Genomic DNA, 16,675 nt, shown 5'->3' with positions numbered 1-16,675 from the left:
AAAAAAAAAAAAAAAAAAGGAGAAAGTATGTGGATGTGTGGGGCCACCCTGGAGAGCGGACTGGAGCCTGGCTACTCATTAGATGACAGGAATGAGTATGGTCCCCCCTCTGGCTGTGCTACTAACATGGGAGTCTTTAGGTATGGATTATCTCATTTAAAAAAATGATGGGTTCAACGGATCTCTAGTGTCTCCTTACCTTCTAGCACCTTCTAGCATTCCATATACCTGGGAGAAACACTCACTTGCAGGGGAAAGGGGCTGAAAGGTGTTCTGTGCCTACACTTGTCATCCCTTCTCTACCTTTAGGCACCTAGGGCCTTGGAGAAAGCCTGAGTCATCAACAGCAGCTGAGGAAATAAGTAATCAAGAATGTGGACTGCCAACAAAAATCCCTCTTCTCTACTGCACAAGGAGCAACGAACAGAAAGGATGAGGGGGAAAACTTCAGAACGTCGACTCTTTCTGCAGGTTAGAAGCAAATACAAAAACCAAAGCAGCCCCAAACCTGATGCCAACATCAACTCAACAGTGGCAGTCGTAGCTGTCATTGGGATATAAAGGAATTAAATTGATTTCAAACAACTTCCCGAGAAGGGGGTTTGCTTTAAACCAGAAAGTTGAGGGAGGCTGCAAAATTACTGACCTCAAAAGTCAGAGGTCATGAAATGAATGAGACAGGTAGACAGATTCCAGATGTGCTCACATCTGTGGCTGGTAGAACTGGACCTGGGGCAGCAGCGGCGGGAGGGTGGAATGCAAATGTTCTTTTGCAGTATATTCCAGCCTCAGAACCACAGGGCTTTGGAGCTGGTGGGGGGCATTTCACCATTACCTCCTTCCCCTCCCCAAACACACGAGGAAACAGGGGCCGGGGAGGAGGTGGTATTTACCCAGGGATCCTTCTGAGCGAGCTCCTGTGTTGTTCATTTGTTCATTCACTCTCTCTCTCTCTCTCTCTCTCTCTCTCTCTCTTTCCTTTTGAGATGGAGTTTTGCTCTTGTTGCCCAGGCTAGAATACAATGGCACGATCTTGGCTCTCTGCAACCTCCGCCTCCCGGGTTCAAGTGATTCTCCTGCCTCAGCCTCCCAAGTAGGTGGCATTACAGGTGCCCCCTACCATACTCAGCTAAGTTTTTGTATTTTTGGTAGAGACAGGGTTTCACCATGTTGGCCAGGCTGGTCTTGAACTCCTGACCTTAGGTGATCTGCCTGCCTTGGCCTCCCAAAGTGCTGGGATTACAGGTGTGAGCCACCGCGACCGGCCCTGTGTTGTTTTCTCTGCTCGAGGAATCCATCCCAAAACTATGGCCCCAAATGGAAACCTCAGCTGTCGACGTAACTGAACAAAGAAGTTAACACCACAGCAAAGGGCCGGAGCTCCCATCAAGAGCAGAAAGAACAGAGTGGTCTCTACGGAGGAGCGGCTGTGCCTGGCATTTGCCACCGCACACACACCCAGCTGTCGGGGCCACGCTCCGCTGGAGCCTGTCTTTCAAGTCAGCCCAGCTGTCAAGCCTGGGCCCGTCTCCCAGCTCTGTAAACAGCTCTGGTGCCCTCTTCCCTCCTCCGCTCTCAGAACTCACACACCACTGGGGCCCAGATTGTTTGGTAACAATGGAGGGGAACATTAAGCAAGAGTTGACTACGGGAAGTGAATCACTGAATTCTCAAACAGGCTCCGAGGAGGGTGTGAGGGGCCCCGGCAGGACCTGGCGGGGTGCAGGGGAATCTTTGGAGGCTGCTCTCTTCTCACCCTGCCGAAGGACACCCTTCCAACTCTGCCTGGCTGTGACCAGGTAGCAGCTTCGTATGTCAGGCCCCATCTAGCTCCTGAATCATCCCCCCCGCCGCTGCCGAGTTTCCCTGGTGTTCTCTGCTCCTTGGATTAAGCAAGAGGGAGGGACGGAGAAAAAGCCTTTCTTTTCTTAACATTGACCCAACTTTGTCCCCATACCCCTTAAAAAATCTGCACCTGGGTGGGGCGCGGTGGCTCACTCCTGTAATCCCAGCACTTTGGGAGGCTGAGGCGGGTGGATCACCTGAGGTCAGGAGTTTGAGACTATCCTGACCAGCACGTAGAAAATGCAAAAATATAAAAAATTAGCCGGGCGTGGTGGCACATGCCTGTAATCCCAGCTACTCAGGAGGCTGAGGCAGGAGAATCGCTTGAACCCGGGAGGCGGACGTTGCAGTGAGCTGAGATTGCGCCACTGCCCGCCAGCCTGGGCAACAGGATTGAAACTCCATCTCAAAAAATTCTGAACCTGAAGAGGTAACTACTGGCTCTATCAGAGGGAAAAGGCTCATTCTTCTCTCCCTGCTCAGAGCATCAACTGCTTAAATGGAGATGTTCTCAAAGGAAAACATAAAACACAGGGACGATGTCTCTGTATGACCTGAGATTCCATCTAAGTGTCTGAGGAGTCCCTCCCTGTCCCCTCCCCCAAAAACACATCCTTAAGTCTGCACTGACGCCCACTCAACCCTGGTGCCATGGGACCGCCCCTCCAGCCTCCACACTACGCGCTGCAGGCTGTACCTCCAGGGACAGCTGCCCTGCCCACGTGCCCTGAGCCTATCACCTTCCAAGTCTGGTCTCTGCCAGGCTGTCACGTTTTATTCAAATGATGTGTAGGCACACTCTCTGCTGCTCCAAAGAGCACTCGATCACTCAGTCTCTATCTATTACAGGCCTACTTTGCGCAAGGCACTTGGTGAGTACCTCGATCTTAACTTCCTTTGCAAGAGAACGAAGATTAATGGCTCAATCTAGGAAACATTTAAGATTCTATGTGCAAGAAGAACAGGGCTGGGGCACCCCCTGTTATATGTAAATGTGCCCTAAGTTTTGCTTTATAGGCTCTCTTTTCACAACTAGTTTTCCCTCCTCTACTTCACCCTCATTAAGGAGGTAACGCTGACCATTTGCTTCCTAGAAGCAAGTTTTATGGTAAGCACTTTAGTGCTTCCATATTTAAATACTTTACTTACCATGTTTAAACACTTTAATCCTGTAGGACAGGGCCTCATCATCCAAAAGAAGACAGTGAAGCGCAGAGAGGTTAGGAGTATTTCACAAGGTCACCCAGCAGGCAGGGAGGCAGAGCTGAACTCTGAACTCTGAACATAAAAGCCCAGCTTCCTCCCACTGTGTCAAGCTGTTGTTCTGCACACCCCAGCTGCCTTGTAGGGGGACACGGTGGAAATAGCAAGAGACTGGAAATTGGATCCTGGACTTGAAATCTGGCTCCTCTCCTTACCACCTGGGCCACCTCAGGCCAAGCGCCCCATCTCCGGGGGCCAATTTTCTCACTGGTATAAAGGGGCCGTGTGGGGGACGGTCAACTAGTTCACGTATAGACTGCACGTGAAGACCCTTCATAAACCGAGACGCGCTACCCTGACATACAGTGTCACCCCTCACCTTTTATTCACGAACCAGAAAACCCTGTCCAATGATGTTGCCGATCTCCACTCCTGCATTTTTTTTTTCTTTTTTTGAGATGGAGTTTCGCTCTTGTTGCCCAGGCTAGAGTGCAATGGCGTGATCTCAGCTCACCGCAACCTCTGCCTCCTGGGTTCAAGCGATTATCCTGCCTCACTCAGCCTCCCGAGTAGCTGGCATTACAGGCATCCACCACCACACCCAGCTAATTTCGTATTTTTGGTAGAGATGGGGTATCTCCATGTTGGTCAGGCTGGTCTCTAATGCCAGACCTTGTGATCCGCCCGCCTCGGCCTCCCAAAGGGCTGGGATTAGAGGCTGGAGCCACCGCACCCGGCCCCAACTCCTGAATTTTAATGTTATTCCTAGGACAAGCTGGTGCAAGGTCAGGGACTAAGATGTGAGAACATTCTAGAAACATCATCTGGGAGAATTATTTTGTCTTTCTTTCCTTTTTTTTTAATGGCCCAGCATGCTCTAGTGCAGGAGGAGACATTAACAATCTCTTTCCCAGGCCTATCAAATTTTGCCAAGCCTTCTTAAAACTCTCATCCTCAAGGATTATGAAAAGGAAGGTCTAAAAAGCAGTGCCTGAATTTCCCAAGTCCCAGCTCTGCTACGAGCGCCTATTCCTGAGTCACTCCTGCTTGCTGAACCTCAGCTTGCTCATCTATAAAATGGGCAGACTGGACCAGATATTTCCAACGTCCCTTTTCTGACAGTCTTTGACTATTAATCAGAGGCTTATTGGTTTTTCTTACACACAGTAGGAAGACTTATTTCAGGAGAACTTGACTGAACTATGGACAAGGAAAAGGGGGTACATTTCCCACTCCCCAGTAACACACACCACTACGGCTCTACTGCTGGGGAAGAAATTCCCATGGCAAAGCCCAGCCCCACAGCCTCCCTGTGTGCCTGGCTTTGTGAGGAGGGAATCCAGGAGGCTGACTTCCCGCCTGCACTGCAGCCCTCATCACACAATCCTGAGCAGGAATCAGAGAACCACAGCAACCACAGCTCAGATTCCAGCCCCACGCCTAGCTGTGAAAGACCAAGGGTGTGGAAGGCATATCTGATATCTGCTGTGACATTGTGCAAAATTGGAAACTTGCATCAGGCCATAAGCCTGTGGAAAGCAAGACCTCAATGTTTTTGCAAAGACAGCATAACAGCCGTCTTTGTGTCTAAAACCACGGCACCTCTATCCCATGTAGGAAGTGGTGCACTAGTGAACTACTGATAGACGCTCCTGAACACATGAACCACCGGCCAGGACAGGAACCCCTTCTGTGCCCTGCAAGCACCACCAAGCCTGGCACATCGCAAGCACAGCTGATGCTAAATATTATACTCACTGATTTAACTCAATTACACAAATTTTAGGGCCAGATGAATTATAAACAAATTTCTTTCAAAGCACATTTTCAAAAATAAACTACTAGTTCAGGAGAAACTTTTAAAATGAAAATAAATAATCCCTGAAGATCAACACCCCTCCCTTAATAGCCATACAATGAAATATTACCCAGCCATAAAAAGTCACTATGAAACATGCAAAAAGATGGATGAATCTGAAAATAGCTATGCTGTGTAAAAAAAATCAGACAAAAGTAATACATAGAGTAGAATTCCATTTATATAAAATTTTAGGAAATGCAAATTTCCACATCTGGGGATGTGGGCAGCGGGCAAATGGGATGGTGAAATTACAAAGAGGCAAGAGGAAGGTCTGAGGAGTGACGGACATGTTCACTGTCTTGATTGCGGTGACAGTTTCATGGGCATATATGAATATCAAACTCCTCAAATTGTACACCTGAAATATGTGCCATTTATTTCATACCAATTATACCTCGACACAACTGTTAAAAAAAAAAAAAAAAAAAGGGCCAGGCGCCATGGCTCACACCTGTAATCCCAACACTTTGGGAGGCCGAGGCGGGCACATCGTGAGGTCAGGAGTTCGAGACCAGTCTAGCCAACGTAGTGAAACCCCATCTCTACTAAAAACACAAATGCTAAAGATACAAAAAATCAGCTGTGTGTGGTGGTGTGTACCTATAATCCCAGCTACTTGGGAGGCTGAGGCAGGAGAATCGCGTGAACCTGGGAGGCAGAGGCTGCAGTGAGCCAAAATAATGACACTGCCCTCCATCCTAGGTGACAGTGTGAGACTCTGTCTCAAAAAAACAAAAGGCATGGTAGCTCACGCCTATAATCCCAGCACTTTGGGAGGTCGAGGTGGGCGGATCACTTGAGGCCAGGAGTTCAACACCAGCCTGGCCAGGATGGTAAAACCTCGTCTCCACTAAAAAGACAAAAATGAGCCAGACATGGCGGTGCCTGCCTGTATTCCCAGCTGCTCAGGAGGCTGAGGCATGAGAATCGCTTGGAAGGCTGCAGTGAGCTGAGATCACGCCAGTATACTCCAGCCTGGGCTAGAGAGTGAGACTCTGCCAACAAACAAACAAACAAGTCACATTCTGATGGAAATGGGGATTTAAAAATGCAACAAAGTAAGCAGAAGCCTAGACATGTTTTGCTCCAATACAGGTATAGATCGACTTACGACCTATGCAACTTACAACCATTCGACTTTACGACCACAATCGCTAGCCACGACTGCTCCGCGTCTGGCAGCGCAAACGTTGCCCGGCTGGGCGTACGACAGTGCGGACCAGCTTCCGGCAGCACTACCATCTCTGCGTGCATATAGCCTACTCAACTTACGACCAAATCGTGTGTCTGTCGGAACCAATTGTGGTCGTTTAAGTCGAGTGCCAGCTGTAGGCTGTGTCAAAGGTGTCCACTTTTGCTCATTGTATGACAAACGCTAAATACTGAAACATCAATGAGCTGCCTTAATATGCTGCAGCACAGTGTGGCAAATATGTACACTAAAGATTTCACTGAGAAGGTAGTTACGGCATATCTGCCACTTCAGTATCTCAGCTATTTAGTTCTTTGTGCAAAAAATCATACAGATCCATTACTACATGGCTTGAAAAGTCCCATTCTGGCTGATGTGCTCATAACAACTATTCATCAGTGAAAAGCCTCAACAGACAAAGCATCCCAAGGTGGGTCACCAAATTTCAAGCAGGCATTAGAGAATCACCGGGCTGGTGCACAGAGAGCTGGCTCTCCAGCAAGGATGTGTGGCCTGGCCGGGAATGATTCATCGAGGAAAAGGACATGCCAGAGACAACGAGGAGGATGTTCCAACCCAGCAGTGAGCCGATGGGCATGCGGACGCTGGAGTCGTCTCCGGAGCATGGGTGCATGCCCCTGTGTTCCAGTTCTACATGGGGCGCTCGCCAGATGCCCTACGGGACCCTTTTCACAAACATCACAAGCCTGCTTCGTCAGCTTTTTCCTCCTTGAAATGTTAAGATCACCGTAGCTCCACTGTTACTTAGCACAGTGGTCTCTGAATGTCTTACAATGCCAGCAGCCTCGGCAGTTACCAGGCCTCTAGATGCCTCTAGTCTAGCCTGTCATTCCAAAACAAACCAGATGTCCATTCTGTCTGTCCAGAAGGCTGAGAATTGGGAGTGGGGTACAGATCAGGGGACATCGTTGGGAAACTTCTTATCCAGGACATTGAGCAGACAAAAGCACTTAACACACTTAAGACCGACCCTAGGGGAGAAACAGAGGTGGAAGAGGCAATAATAAGGTGAAAAATAGACTTTCACCATTCCTGAAGGACAAGCTTTCCAACCCGTTGGTGATTTGTCCTCAGAAGTTCTGCAGAAAGACTTCGTTTATTGCCAACCAAGCCCCGGGGTTGAGTGTTTCTCGCACAATTCCACGCTAACCATGGCGGCGCGGTAAATGTTCACAGATGGTGATGAATTCCTACTTCTGGCCAAGTGTACAGGAAAAAAAAAACTCTAGCTATTAAACATTCGAACACTGACAGTCTTAGAAACAATGGGGCGGGCAGGGGGGAGACACACAAAAGAATGAATATACCAAAAGGAAATTAAAATCTAACAGTTTAGGAAGGAGGGCGAGAGCGCAGTGGATGACAGCCGAGCTGGTCCAGGCCCCAGCTCCTCACTGCCTAGCTGTGTGGCCTTGAGCAAGTGACCCAAGCTCTCCTTGTGCCTTTGTTCACTGAACCAGCCTGTGAAGTTGGTGTGATTTACTCTAATTTAAAATTCAGAGAGCAGGAGAACGGAAGACACAAATGATACCTCGCAGTGTCACAGAAGCCTCTGTTCCCCCATACCACCCCACCTCATCCCCAGGCAAACCGAGTCTGCCTCAATTTAGAGTTTATATTATCTTTTCTGGGGCACTCGACCTCAGCTCCAATTCAGCTGCCAGAGGTAAGCCATGAACCAGAGTGGGCTGAAGACCCGGGAGGTCTAATGAGTGTTCAGAGAGCGGCCTCCAGGTATCAGACTTTCCAGGTAAGACGAAAAACAGCTTACAGGTCATCCAGTCCAACAACCACAGGATACAGAGCTCCGTTAGAAAGTTCTGCCATGTATGGAGCTGAATGCAATCTGTTCTGTGATTTTTGCCTCCTGGTCCCTGCCTTCAGGGACTTTGCCAGACCGGGGTCCCTGGCTGGGCGCTCTCTGTGCTAGCTTCCAAATCCCCAGGGCTTTCCTCTGATGAAGACTGTCTCACCCTGGGCACTACTGCTGGGTTAAGCTGAAATACAATGAACTTTGCAGGGTCCGAGAATCGAGCCCAGGCCTTTCCCCCACAATGCCCCACTTGACGTTCCTCCCACTCTATCCACCTTGGCTCCAATCTCAGGGAGAAGCATGGAACCATGACTGTGCAGGGCAGAAAGAGTCCAGCAGCATGAGGAAGACGCAGCTCATCCCAAAACGTTGACTAGAAAACACGGCACAGCACAGATAGTACTTTGAACGTAACAGGTGCTCGATAAATATTTATTGTGCAAAGAAATGATGAATGGGAACCAGATCAAGCTCCTCTTTCCACTTCCCCACCTCACCTGTGGTCAGCCCAGGCAGCTTCCCTAAGAAACTTCCCGTGGCCGGAACTGGGAGACCCAGAAAACAGCCGTCAATTAATCGGTCTGGGCTGGAGGTCAAAAACAGACAGCTGTCCACTGCCCACAGATGTTGTGCTTGGCCTGCATAGCGTTTTTAAAATTTTTAAATGGTTGCCAACTTTTCAAAACGCGGAGATTTTGTATGTAAATCTCAATATTTGGCTTCTCTTGAAAGAACTCAGAAGATCTGGCAACACGCTGACGTTGTCTGATGCTGAGTTGCCAATGCCCCCTTTAGAACACAAATGAACCCCGAGGGCTACTCTCTTTCCTTGCACCAAGCCCCGTTTCCCGCACTCTGACTGTCCCTGTGAACACCTCAGCTTGTAACCCTAGCCTACGCTTCCAAAGGGGAAGGCATCACTCCTTCCAAATCAAAACAGAGCCCGAAGAGACTGGAGCCTGGGCTTTGGAGCATAACCACAAACCCTGGTTTGTTCAGGACTGCTGGGTTCACACGTGTTGACCTGGTGTCATTATTAATGGCCTTCCCTTTCACTCTCACTGTCCCATCAGGCCGCCCTGAGCCTCTGTCAGCTCTAGACCCACCTGTCATATCAAGGATTGTGTACCCAGAGCCCTCAGAAGGTCATCTGCTCTCTAGTTTCTCAGCCTGGAGATTTCATACTTCCTCCTGTGGACCTTATTCTGCAGCATGCTGCTTAGGTAGGCAGAAGTAAAGACAGAACGGCAGAATAGAGAAGTGAGAACAAGGGAGAGCGTTAGAGAAGTCTCTATTCAACTCTACCTCCCGGGTACCATTGCTTTTGCCTGAAACCAAAGTGAGAACTAAGCTGTCACCACTCCATTGTCAGGGGGACTAGGAGAGAGAAGGGAGGCTTTCACGGTGAGACACGACACTCATCAATCTGTACTTACGTCTCTTCCAGAATCCCTGCCCTGTTGAGTCAAATGCATTCACTCATTCACTTCTCTTTCTTTCTTTTTTTCTTTTCTGAGACAGAGTTTCACGCTTGCTGCCACGCTAGAGTGCAATGGCACGGTCTCAGCTCACTGCGACTTCCGCCTCTCAGATTCAAGTGACTCTCCTGCCTCAAGGCTCCCAAGTAGCTGGGATTACAGGTGTGTGCCACCATACCCAGCTAATTTTGTATTTTTTTTAATAGAGGCGGGGTTTCACTATGTTGGTCAGGCTGGTCTCGAACTTCTTACCCCGAGTGATCCACCTGCCTCAGCTTCCCAAAGTGCTGGGATGACAGGCATGAGCCACCGTGCCCAGTCTAAACACATTCACCTTTTTTTTTTTTTTTTGAGACAGAGTTTTTGCTCTATCACCCAGGCTTAAGTGCAGTGGTACCATCTTGGCTCACTGCAACCTCTGCCTCCGGGGTTCAAGCAATTCTTCTGCCTCAGCCTCCCGAGTAGCTGTGAGTATAGGCTCCTGCCACCACACCCGGCTACTTTTTGCATTTTTAGTCGAGACGAGGTTTCGCCATAATGGCCAGGCTGGTCTCGAATTCCTGACCTCGTGATTCACCCGCCTCAGCCTCCCAAAATGCTGAGATTATAGGCATGAACCACCACACCCAACCTAAACACATGCACAGCTTCCACCCATGCCTGCTCCATACCTGGTGACAGCAGATATGACAATCTGACTGAAGTTGGTCAGGATGAAAAGAGTCATAATTCTAGAGTACCAAACATTTTTTATGGTTCACATTTTCCAGGGCCTTTTAGCATAGCCGTGATCGTACTGGCTTTGGAGGGGATGCTTGTAGAAGGCATAGGCATGGAAAGAAAGGCCAGTTATGCAGGCTGCTTTCCACAGCAAAAAAACCCAACACCTAGCCAGGACCCACCAGAGCTGCCGCAGCCTTAAGTACACCTTAATTCCAGCCACGGTCACTAGGGACGTTTTCTATTTAACCTTAAAATCAAAGTATTCCCTTCCCAAACTTTACAGGGTTAAAGGCTAGGGAAGAAATGATTTCACTGAGGAAGGAGGGGCACAGAAGGCTCCCCTCCTCCTAATAAAAATTCTGGCAAGAGCAGACACAGTGGGGAAAACCAAGCCAGGAAACCCAATACTGCCGTCTTGACATTTTATAGGAAAACTTGACGTAACGAGATATCACAGGACATCTGAGGTTTATTTTTTTTCCCCTAATGTGAGCAAAGAGAAGAAATCTGGTTCTTAAAATCCTCAAGATCCACGTAAACTTAAATCTCCAACCCCCTCCTTTTCCGCAGCGAGCACGGCACACAATCATCGCTGCCGGCCGGAATCTGTTTGTAAGTTTCCTTTGGTAGCTGCCTCAGATCCGCCCAAGCCCGTTTTATTGGGCAGCGGAGAGCTAATATAAGGCACAGTCTGTGTCTAAATGCATTTCCGACACTCAGTCTCTCAAAGGTAATTTTGCAAATGGCACAGCGAAGGGCTTTTGCTTTGAAGTAGGCTGGGAATCGAGTACAGTTGCTTAAACACTGATCAAATTCCACTAAAAGGGTAAAGAGAAAGTACATTCAAAGAAATTATATTTCGCATCTTCCCCGATCAAGTCAACCAGCTGCTCTGGAGGGTTAATGGGATGGGGTTTTCACATCCTCCAGGGAGGGGAGGGGGTGAAGGGTATTTATACATTCTCAGCTGGACTTTTTGGTTAGAGCTGCTCTTATTGATCTAGACAGACACAAATTATGATGCCTGCCATGGCTTGTATATACAAATAGCCATGTGAAAACAGTCACAAGTCTAATTGAAGGAGACAGCAAGAAATCAAAGGGAGAAAGAAAGAAGGAACAAAACACCCAGACCCACAGAGCAGCATTCCAGCTGCCCAGAGAGGCTGAGCAGGGGCTTTTCCTTTAAGATGAGATGGATGGTTGCCTACACAGATGAATTCCGTTCCCCTGGGTTCAACTGTCCTAGGGAACTGCTCGGTACAGCGATGACTGGAAAGGAGCAAATACCTCCCCTCCCCAGCGGGCTCTCCCCACACTCCGGAACCCTCTTCCATAGATCCACTGCAATGGCAGGCAAGCTCAGCCCTGGTGCCCAGAGGGGGAATGGGGTGGGGGAGAAGCAGGGTCCCAGGACCCAGAACCTGCAGAAGGCCCTGAGCGACGCCTCTGCTTCACCCACACAGGGGGTTTCCTACAGTGGCTTCCTGACATCCTAAGAGTCCATATCCCCACCCAGAGAAAGAGAAACCCAGAAGAACTCTGATAGATCTCTGGCCAGCAACCCTGTGGATGGGTTCAACTCAACCCTGAGATGAGTCCAACAAGAAGAAAAGACATGTTCACCCCTCAGCGTGGGGCTCCTACCTCCCCATCCACCGTTCTTTCCAGTGTACCAGAGCTGCTCCTTTCCACGTTTGCCTAGGGTGTGGGCAAGATGTGCGCGTGAAGCTGGGAAGTCACAGGGACTGGAGGGAGGGACTCTGATCACAAGGACAATACAACCCTCCCTAGAAGTCTGAATCCTAGTACATCCTATTTTCCCTGTGGCTAGCAGGAGCCCTGGCAACACCCAGACAGGAGAAATCCAAAGGGAGGATAGGACTTTGCAAGCTTGTTTCAAATTCTTCAAGAAAGCAGCAAGACATTTTGACCTGCCATTCTGACCCCATGGGCCTTCTGGCCAGATTACCAAGGAAAATTCGACTTGAGAGCAATGATCCACCCCCAAAAATGCTGCCGATCCACAAAGCTAAAATTACCCACCTAAAACATTTGTCGAAAATAATGAACAAACTGAAAAAGCACGCTTCTCTCAACATTTAAAAACTGACCCTGGAAAAATCAAACCTCACAGAGAAAGGCTTCAAAATAAAACTGAAGGCAGCCGGAACTGCAGACCATGAAAGTCATTCACCAAGAACGGACGAAAGAATCCAACAACTCAGATATGCAAAATTTTACGCGGGACATGATGGAAATAATGGCAGAAGCTAAAATGAGTACTAACAGCAAGCAAGCAAACAAAAACAGAACCAAATTTTGTGGTAAAACGCACTTGGGAAAATAGTGATCCTAATGAAAATGATTTCAGTTTGAAAAAGCAAAAAGGAAGATCTTAGGAAGGAACAGTTTCATATTGGCACACAGAAAATGACTGAGGTACGAAACTGACTTGCAGTGCTCAGATCACCTGGTTTAAGTGTTTATCTCTGTGAACCAAATAGGAACATCTACTGGTTTAAAAAAAAAAAAAAATGACAAAACAAAAAAACGCCCCTGTCCTTTTTCAGAAAAGTGGTCAAAAGTCAAGCCTAGGCAAAAGCCACAAATCCAGGCTGGTCTGTCCTGCACTTCCTAGCTTCCTTGAAGGAACCAGGACTCCTCTACTGAGCACTTGTTACCTTGCCTGGGTCAGCACCAGACACCAGAAAGAGGTCAGACCCCAGCCTGATGAACAGGCCTGGTGGGAAGACCACCAGGAGATGCCCAGCCCTGCCCACTGACCTCACCTCAGGCAGGTGATGGCCTCTACCCACCTACTGTCAATGGGCCTGTCTGCTAGGAAACCCGAAGAGACCACGGTGTCAGTCCCCACCTGGAGGGGCGTAGCCATCTCCATCCTCTGCCCTTGGGGAGAAGGGGAGAAAATAGCTCTCTGGGGGTGGAGGTTGGGGTAATAGGACAGTGAGCAATTTCAATCTTTACTTCTCCATGTGTTCTAAATTTTCCACAATAATTATGTATTACAGTTATGTTAAAGCGGGGAGGGAAGCATCAAAGACAAAAGCCAAAACACCTGCTCTAAGAATAACTGACTCCGGGCCAGGGGCGGTAGCTCACGCCTGTAATCTCAGTGCTTTGGGAGGCCGAGGCAGGAGGACCACCTGAGCTCAGGAGTTCAAGACCAGCCTGGCCAGCATGTTGAAACCCCGTCTCTACTAAAAAATATAAAAATCAGCCGGGCATGGTGGCGCACGCCTGTAATCCCAGCTACTTCGGAGGCTGAGGCAGGAGAATTGCTGGAATCTAGGAGGCGGAGGTTGCAGTGAGCCGAGATGGTACCACTGCACTCCAGCCTGGGTGATAAAGCAAGACTCCATCTGAAAAAAAAAAAAAAAAAAAAAAAAAAAAAAAAAAAAAAAAAAAAAAAAAAAAAAAAAAAAAGAATACCTGACTCTGGGATGTGTTTCCTCACATGAAAGGTTCAGATGACCCTGGGAGCTCAAGATGGCACAATCTTTAATGTATCTGCAAGTATGCAGGGCTGTGGGTTTCAAGTTTTAAGTCAAAGGCAATGAATTTATAATTTTGGGGTTTCAATTTGACAGCAGGTAGGTTTGTTCTGCAATCTCGGGCCACTGATATTCAGCCTTCTTTTCCCAAAAGCTGATCATTTGCTTTGGTGGTTCAAACACATTACAATGGGGTTATTTGGCTTTACAAATAACAACACTACAAAATTCTAGCTGGGAAGGACACACACCAATTTAAGAGAGAGTAAACACCTGTGAAACGGGAGCGAGAAGAAGGGGAAGGAGGCTGGAGTGACAGGAGGCCCTCAGCACAAGGGTTTTATTTTCAGTCAAGAAAGGGATGTTGCAAATACCTAACATAAATCTGGAAAATGTTAACATTTGTTAAATCTGGTAGAAGGTACATGGCTAAGTTACCATTTACCTGTAATTCAAATGTTTCACGTTTTTATAATATGATGAAAACACACACTCACACACACACACCCCGCAGGGCATTCTGGCATGTTAGAGAGGGTGTGAACCAGCACAGAGGCAGCAGAGAAAATCGAAGTTCAAAGTGCTACTCTGGTATGTAAACACTGGGGAAATTCTTGGCCTCAGACTATACACAGCAATGTATTAACTTGTCTTCTAAAATTTGTTATTACAGGGGGGGAAAAAAAAAAAAAAAAAAAAAAAAAAGCAAGTAGAAGGGAACATGAAAACTATCATTTAATTATTTAGAGAGGGCCTACTTGGTACCAGGCACTTTGCAAGAAGTTTCGGCTCTCAAATCATCTAATCTCAACAATGAAGAAGGGTGTTTCGACCCCTTCCTGTCCCAGATGCAGAAACCAAGCTTCCAAGGGGCAAAGCCACTGACCCAGAGCCTCAAGCAGTCAGGGGGCGGTGAAGGGGGCAGGCTGGGCCCAGGGGCTGCCCCTGGAATTTTGGTGAAGTCTGGAACCCGGGGTGAGAAGAGCTCCCTGGAGCTGATCTTTCTTACACTCAGTGGGGTCACCCTCTCTCCCCTACAAACCCACGTTTTGCCCCTCTCGGGGCTAGAACCCAGACTGCTGACCCCTGGCACAGAAAGGAACCTTCCCAAACACAGCTCTTCCCGGCCATCTCCTCTCCTGTGGCTCCAAAGCCAGGCCAGCTCCATCCACAGCACCTGCCCAGCTTCCAGGACAAAGTCCCCGGGGACCACTCCTGCTTCCCCTCTCCCAGCGCAGGCCCACCTGGGTACATCTCCCCAGCAGGACCCTGGGAGCCGAAGGGCAGCCAGCTTTGGTTCCAGCCCCGGCCCCACCCTTCAGTGCTTCATCAAACATCGCTTCTTTAAACCTCGGATTCCCCGTCTGTCGAAATCTCTCAGCACTGTCTCACCTCTGCCGTGAGCGTGAGGGGCAACGGCACACACAGCTCCGAGCAGGGCCTGGCGCAGGGTCCACGCCGACAGGCTATCGCTGGCAGAATGACCCTTGACAGCGCTGTATGAACACCGTTCTTCCCAACGCTGGACTTCAGGGTCTGTGCGAGCCGGAGTCGTGCCTTCAGTAACTTCCCACCACCCACAGTGTGTGGTATCAGAGGAGGAGGAAAGGAAGCTCTAGGGGCTGGGATGGGTCAAGTGTTCGCAAATGGAAAATACTATGACTTTGTAAATTAATTTCAGATTGGACTCCATGTTTCTGGCAAGAGAATTATACTTTGTTTTCCTTCTCATTGTTTTTAGAGGTAAACAGAAACAGACCATCCCCCCAAATGCATTTGAAATCCCAATTAAGATTTTCTGGAAAAAATAAAAACCAGCCATATCATATTGGCATCTGGGGCAAAGTTACGTTACAGTGTCAAAGATGATGGCCATCAGCCTGATAGTGCTCACATGGGAGGACCGGGACACGGTTTTCCTCTGGCAAGAAGCGAGAGATACGGGATCCGGGAGGCTTTTCCATGTCACCAGCAGTAGTTCACCCACCGTCACTGAGCTCACCCTTCCATAAAGTCACATTGTCACAGCCAGCTGCCTGGAGAACAGGCACAGACCCCACGGCGGGGAGGCGCTGGGCTGGGCTATTGCATCTGCCCTGGGCGGAATACAGGACGAGCCACAGACAATTTGGACAAGTGTTTAAAGAGGAACGGCAGAGCAAGGAAGTGCAAAACGTGGGTCAGGAGAGGAGCAGAGGAGGGAGCGGACGACGCTCCGCGGGGCAGGGAGGAGAGATCCGTGTGGACAGGGCAGAGTGTCCCGAAGGACCTAAGGCTTCTGGGCTGTTCTAAATTGCGGAGCAGAAGTTACAGGGAGTGTGATTTCTGCTCAACTCAAGGAGGTTGTTAGAATGAAAGAAAATGCAACGCTGCCTTGGAGTGACGAGTGGGGACTGCGGCAGCTTGCTAAAGATGGAAAGCCTGTCTTCCATTTAAGCAGGCTTCCTCGGTACAGTGCAGTTAAGCAAGGCACCTCACTCAATTCCTGCGACAGTCCTGGGAGGGCAACAACTCAAACCTATTCGTGAGTTCACTGCCCTAGAGATGAAAATGGGGGCTCACAGGTGGCGTGATGCCCAAGTCACATAGTTAATAACTGCAGGTGCACTTGACTCGGACCTTCTGCCTTTCCTCCCACAATTCCTCCCATTCTAGAGCCTTGGAGTCCCTGCCTCTTGGGTCAAAAGGCTGGGCTTGGGAATCCTGTCTCCCTGCCCCCATCTGCCCTCACCACCACCCCACTCAAGAAGCACAAGCTGCCCATTCTGGTCTAGCTTCCATCTTGCCTATGGGAGGGGCATAGAGATTCCTGGGGTGGAGGTGGGGCAATATTCCTTGATTTTCCATCTCTGAAATGGGCAAAACAGTGAGGCTGTCTGTCTTAAAGCCTTATTCACTTCCTTAAAAATATGGTGAGGGGCCGGGCGCGGTGGCTCAAGCCTATAATCCCAGCACTTTGAGAGGCCGAGGCGGGTGGATCACAAGGTCAAGAGATCGAGACCATCCTGGTCAACATAGTGAAAC

General features: G+C 48.9%; 1 protein-coding gene across 3 annotated transcripts in view; it reads right to left on the bottom strand.

Moving 5' to 3' along the window:
• SMAD3 (SMAD family member 3) overlaps window positions 1-16,675 on the bottom strand; it is a 152,124-nt gene that overhangs the window by 48,015 nt on the left and 87,434 nt on the right. The window contains exon 1 of one of the 3 annotated variants that reach the window (XM_017498679.2): window positions 11,784-11,878. The exons of the other annotated variants lie outside the window; for them this stretch is intronic. Within the exon in view, the coding sequence (XP_017354168.1) occupies window positions 11,784-11,791 (8 nt within the window). The 5' untranslated portion in view covers window positions 11,792-11,878. Of the gene's footprint in view, window positions 1-11,783; window positions 11,879-16,675 lie in introns of those variants that run through there. 3 annotated transcript variants of the gene reach the window in all.

The sequence above is a fragment of the Cebus imitator genome, unplaced genomic scaffold (assembly GCF_001604975.1).
Source record: "Cebus imitator isolate Cc_AM_T3 unplaced genomic scaffold, Cebus_imitator-1.0 Scaffold248, whole genome shotgun sequence".
Classification (NCBI taxonomy): domain Eukaryota; kingdom Metazoa; phylum Chordata; class Mammalia; order Primates; family Cebidae; genus Cebus; species Cebus imitator.
This window is presented reverse-complemented; position numbering and strand designations above follow the sequence as displayed.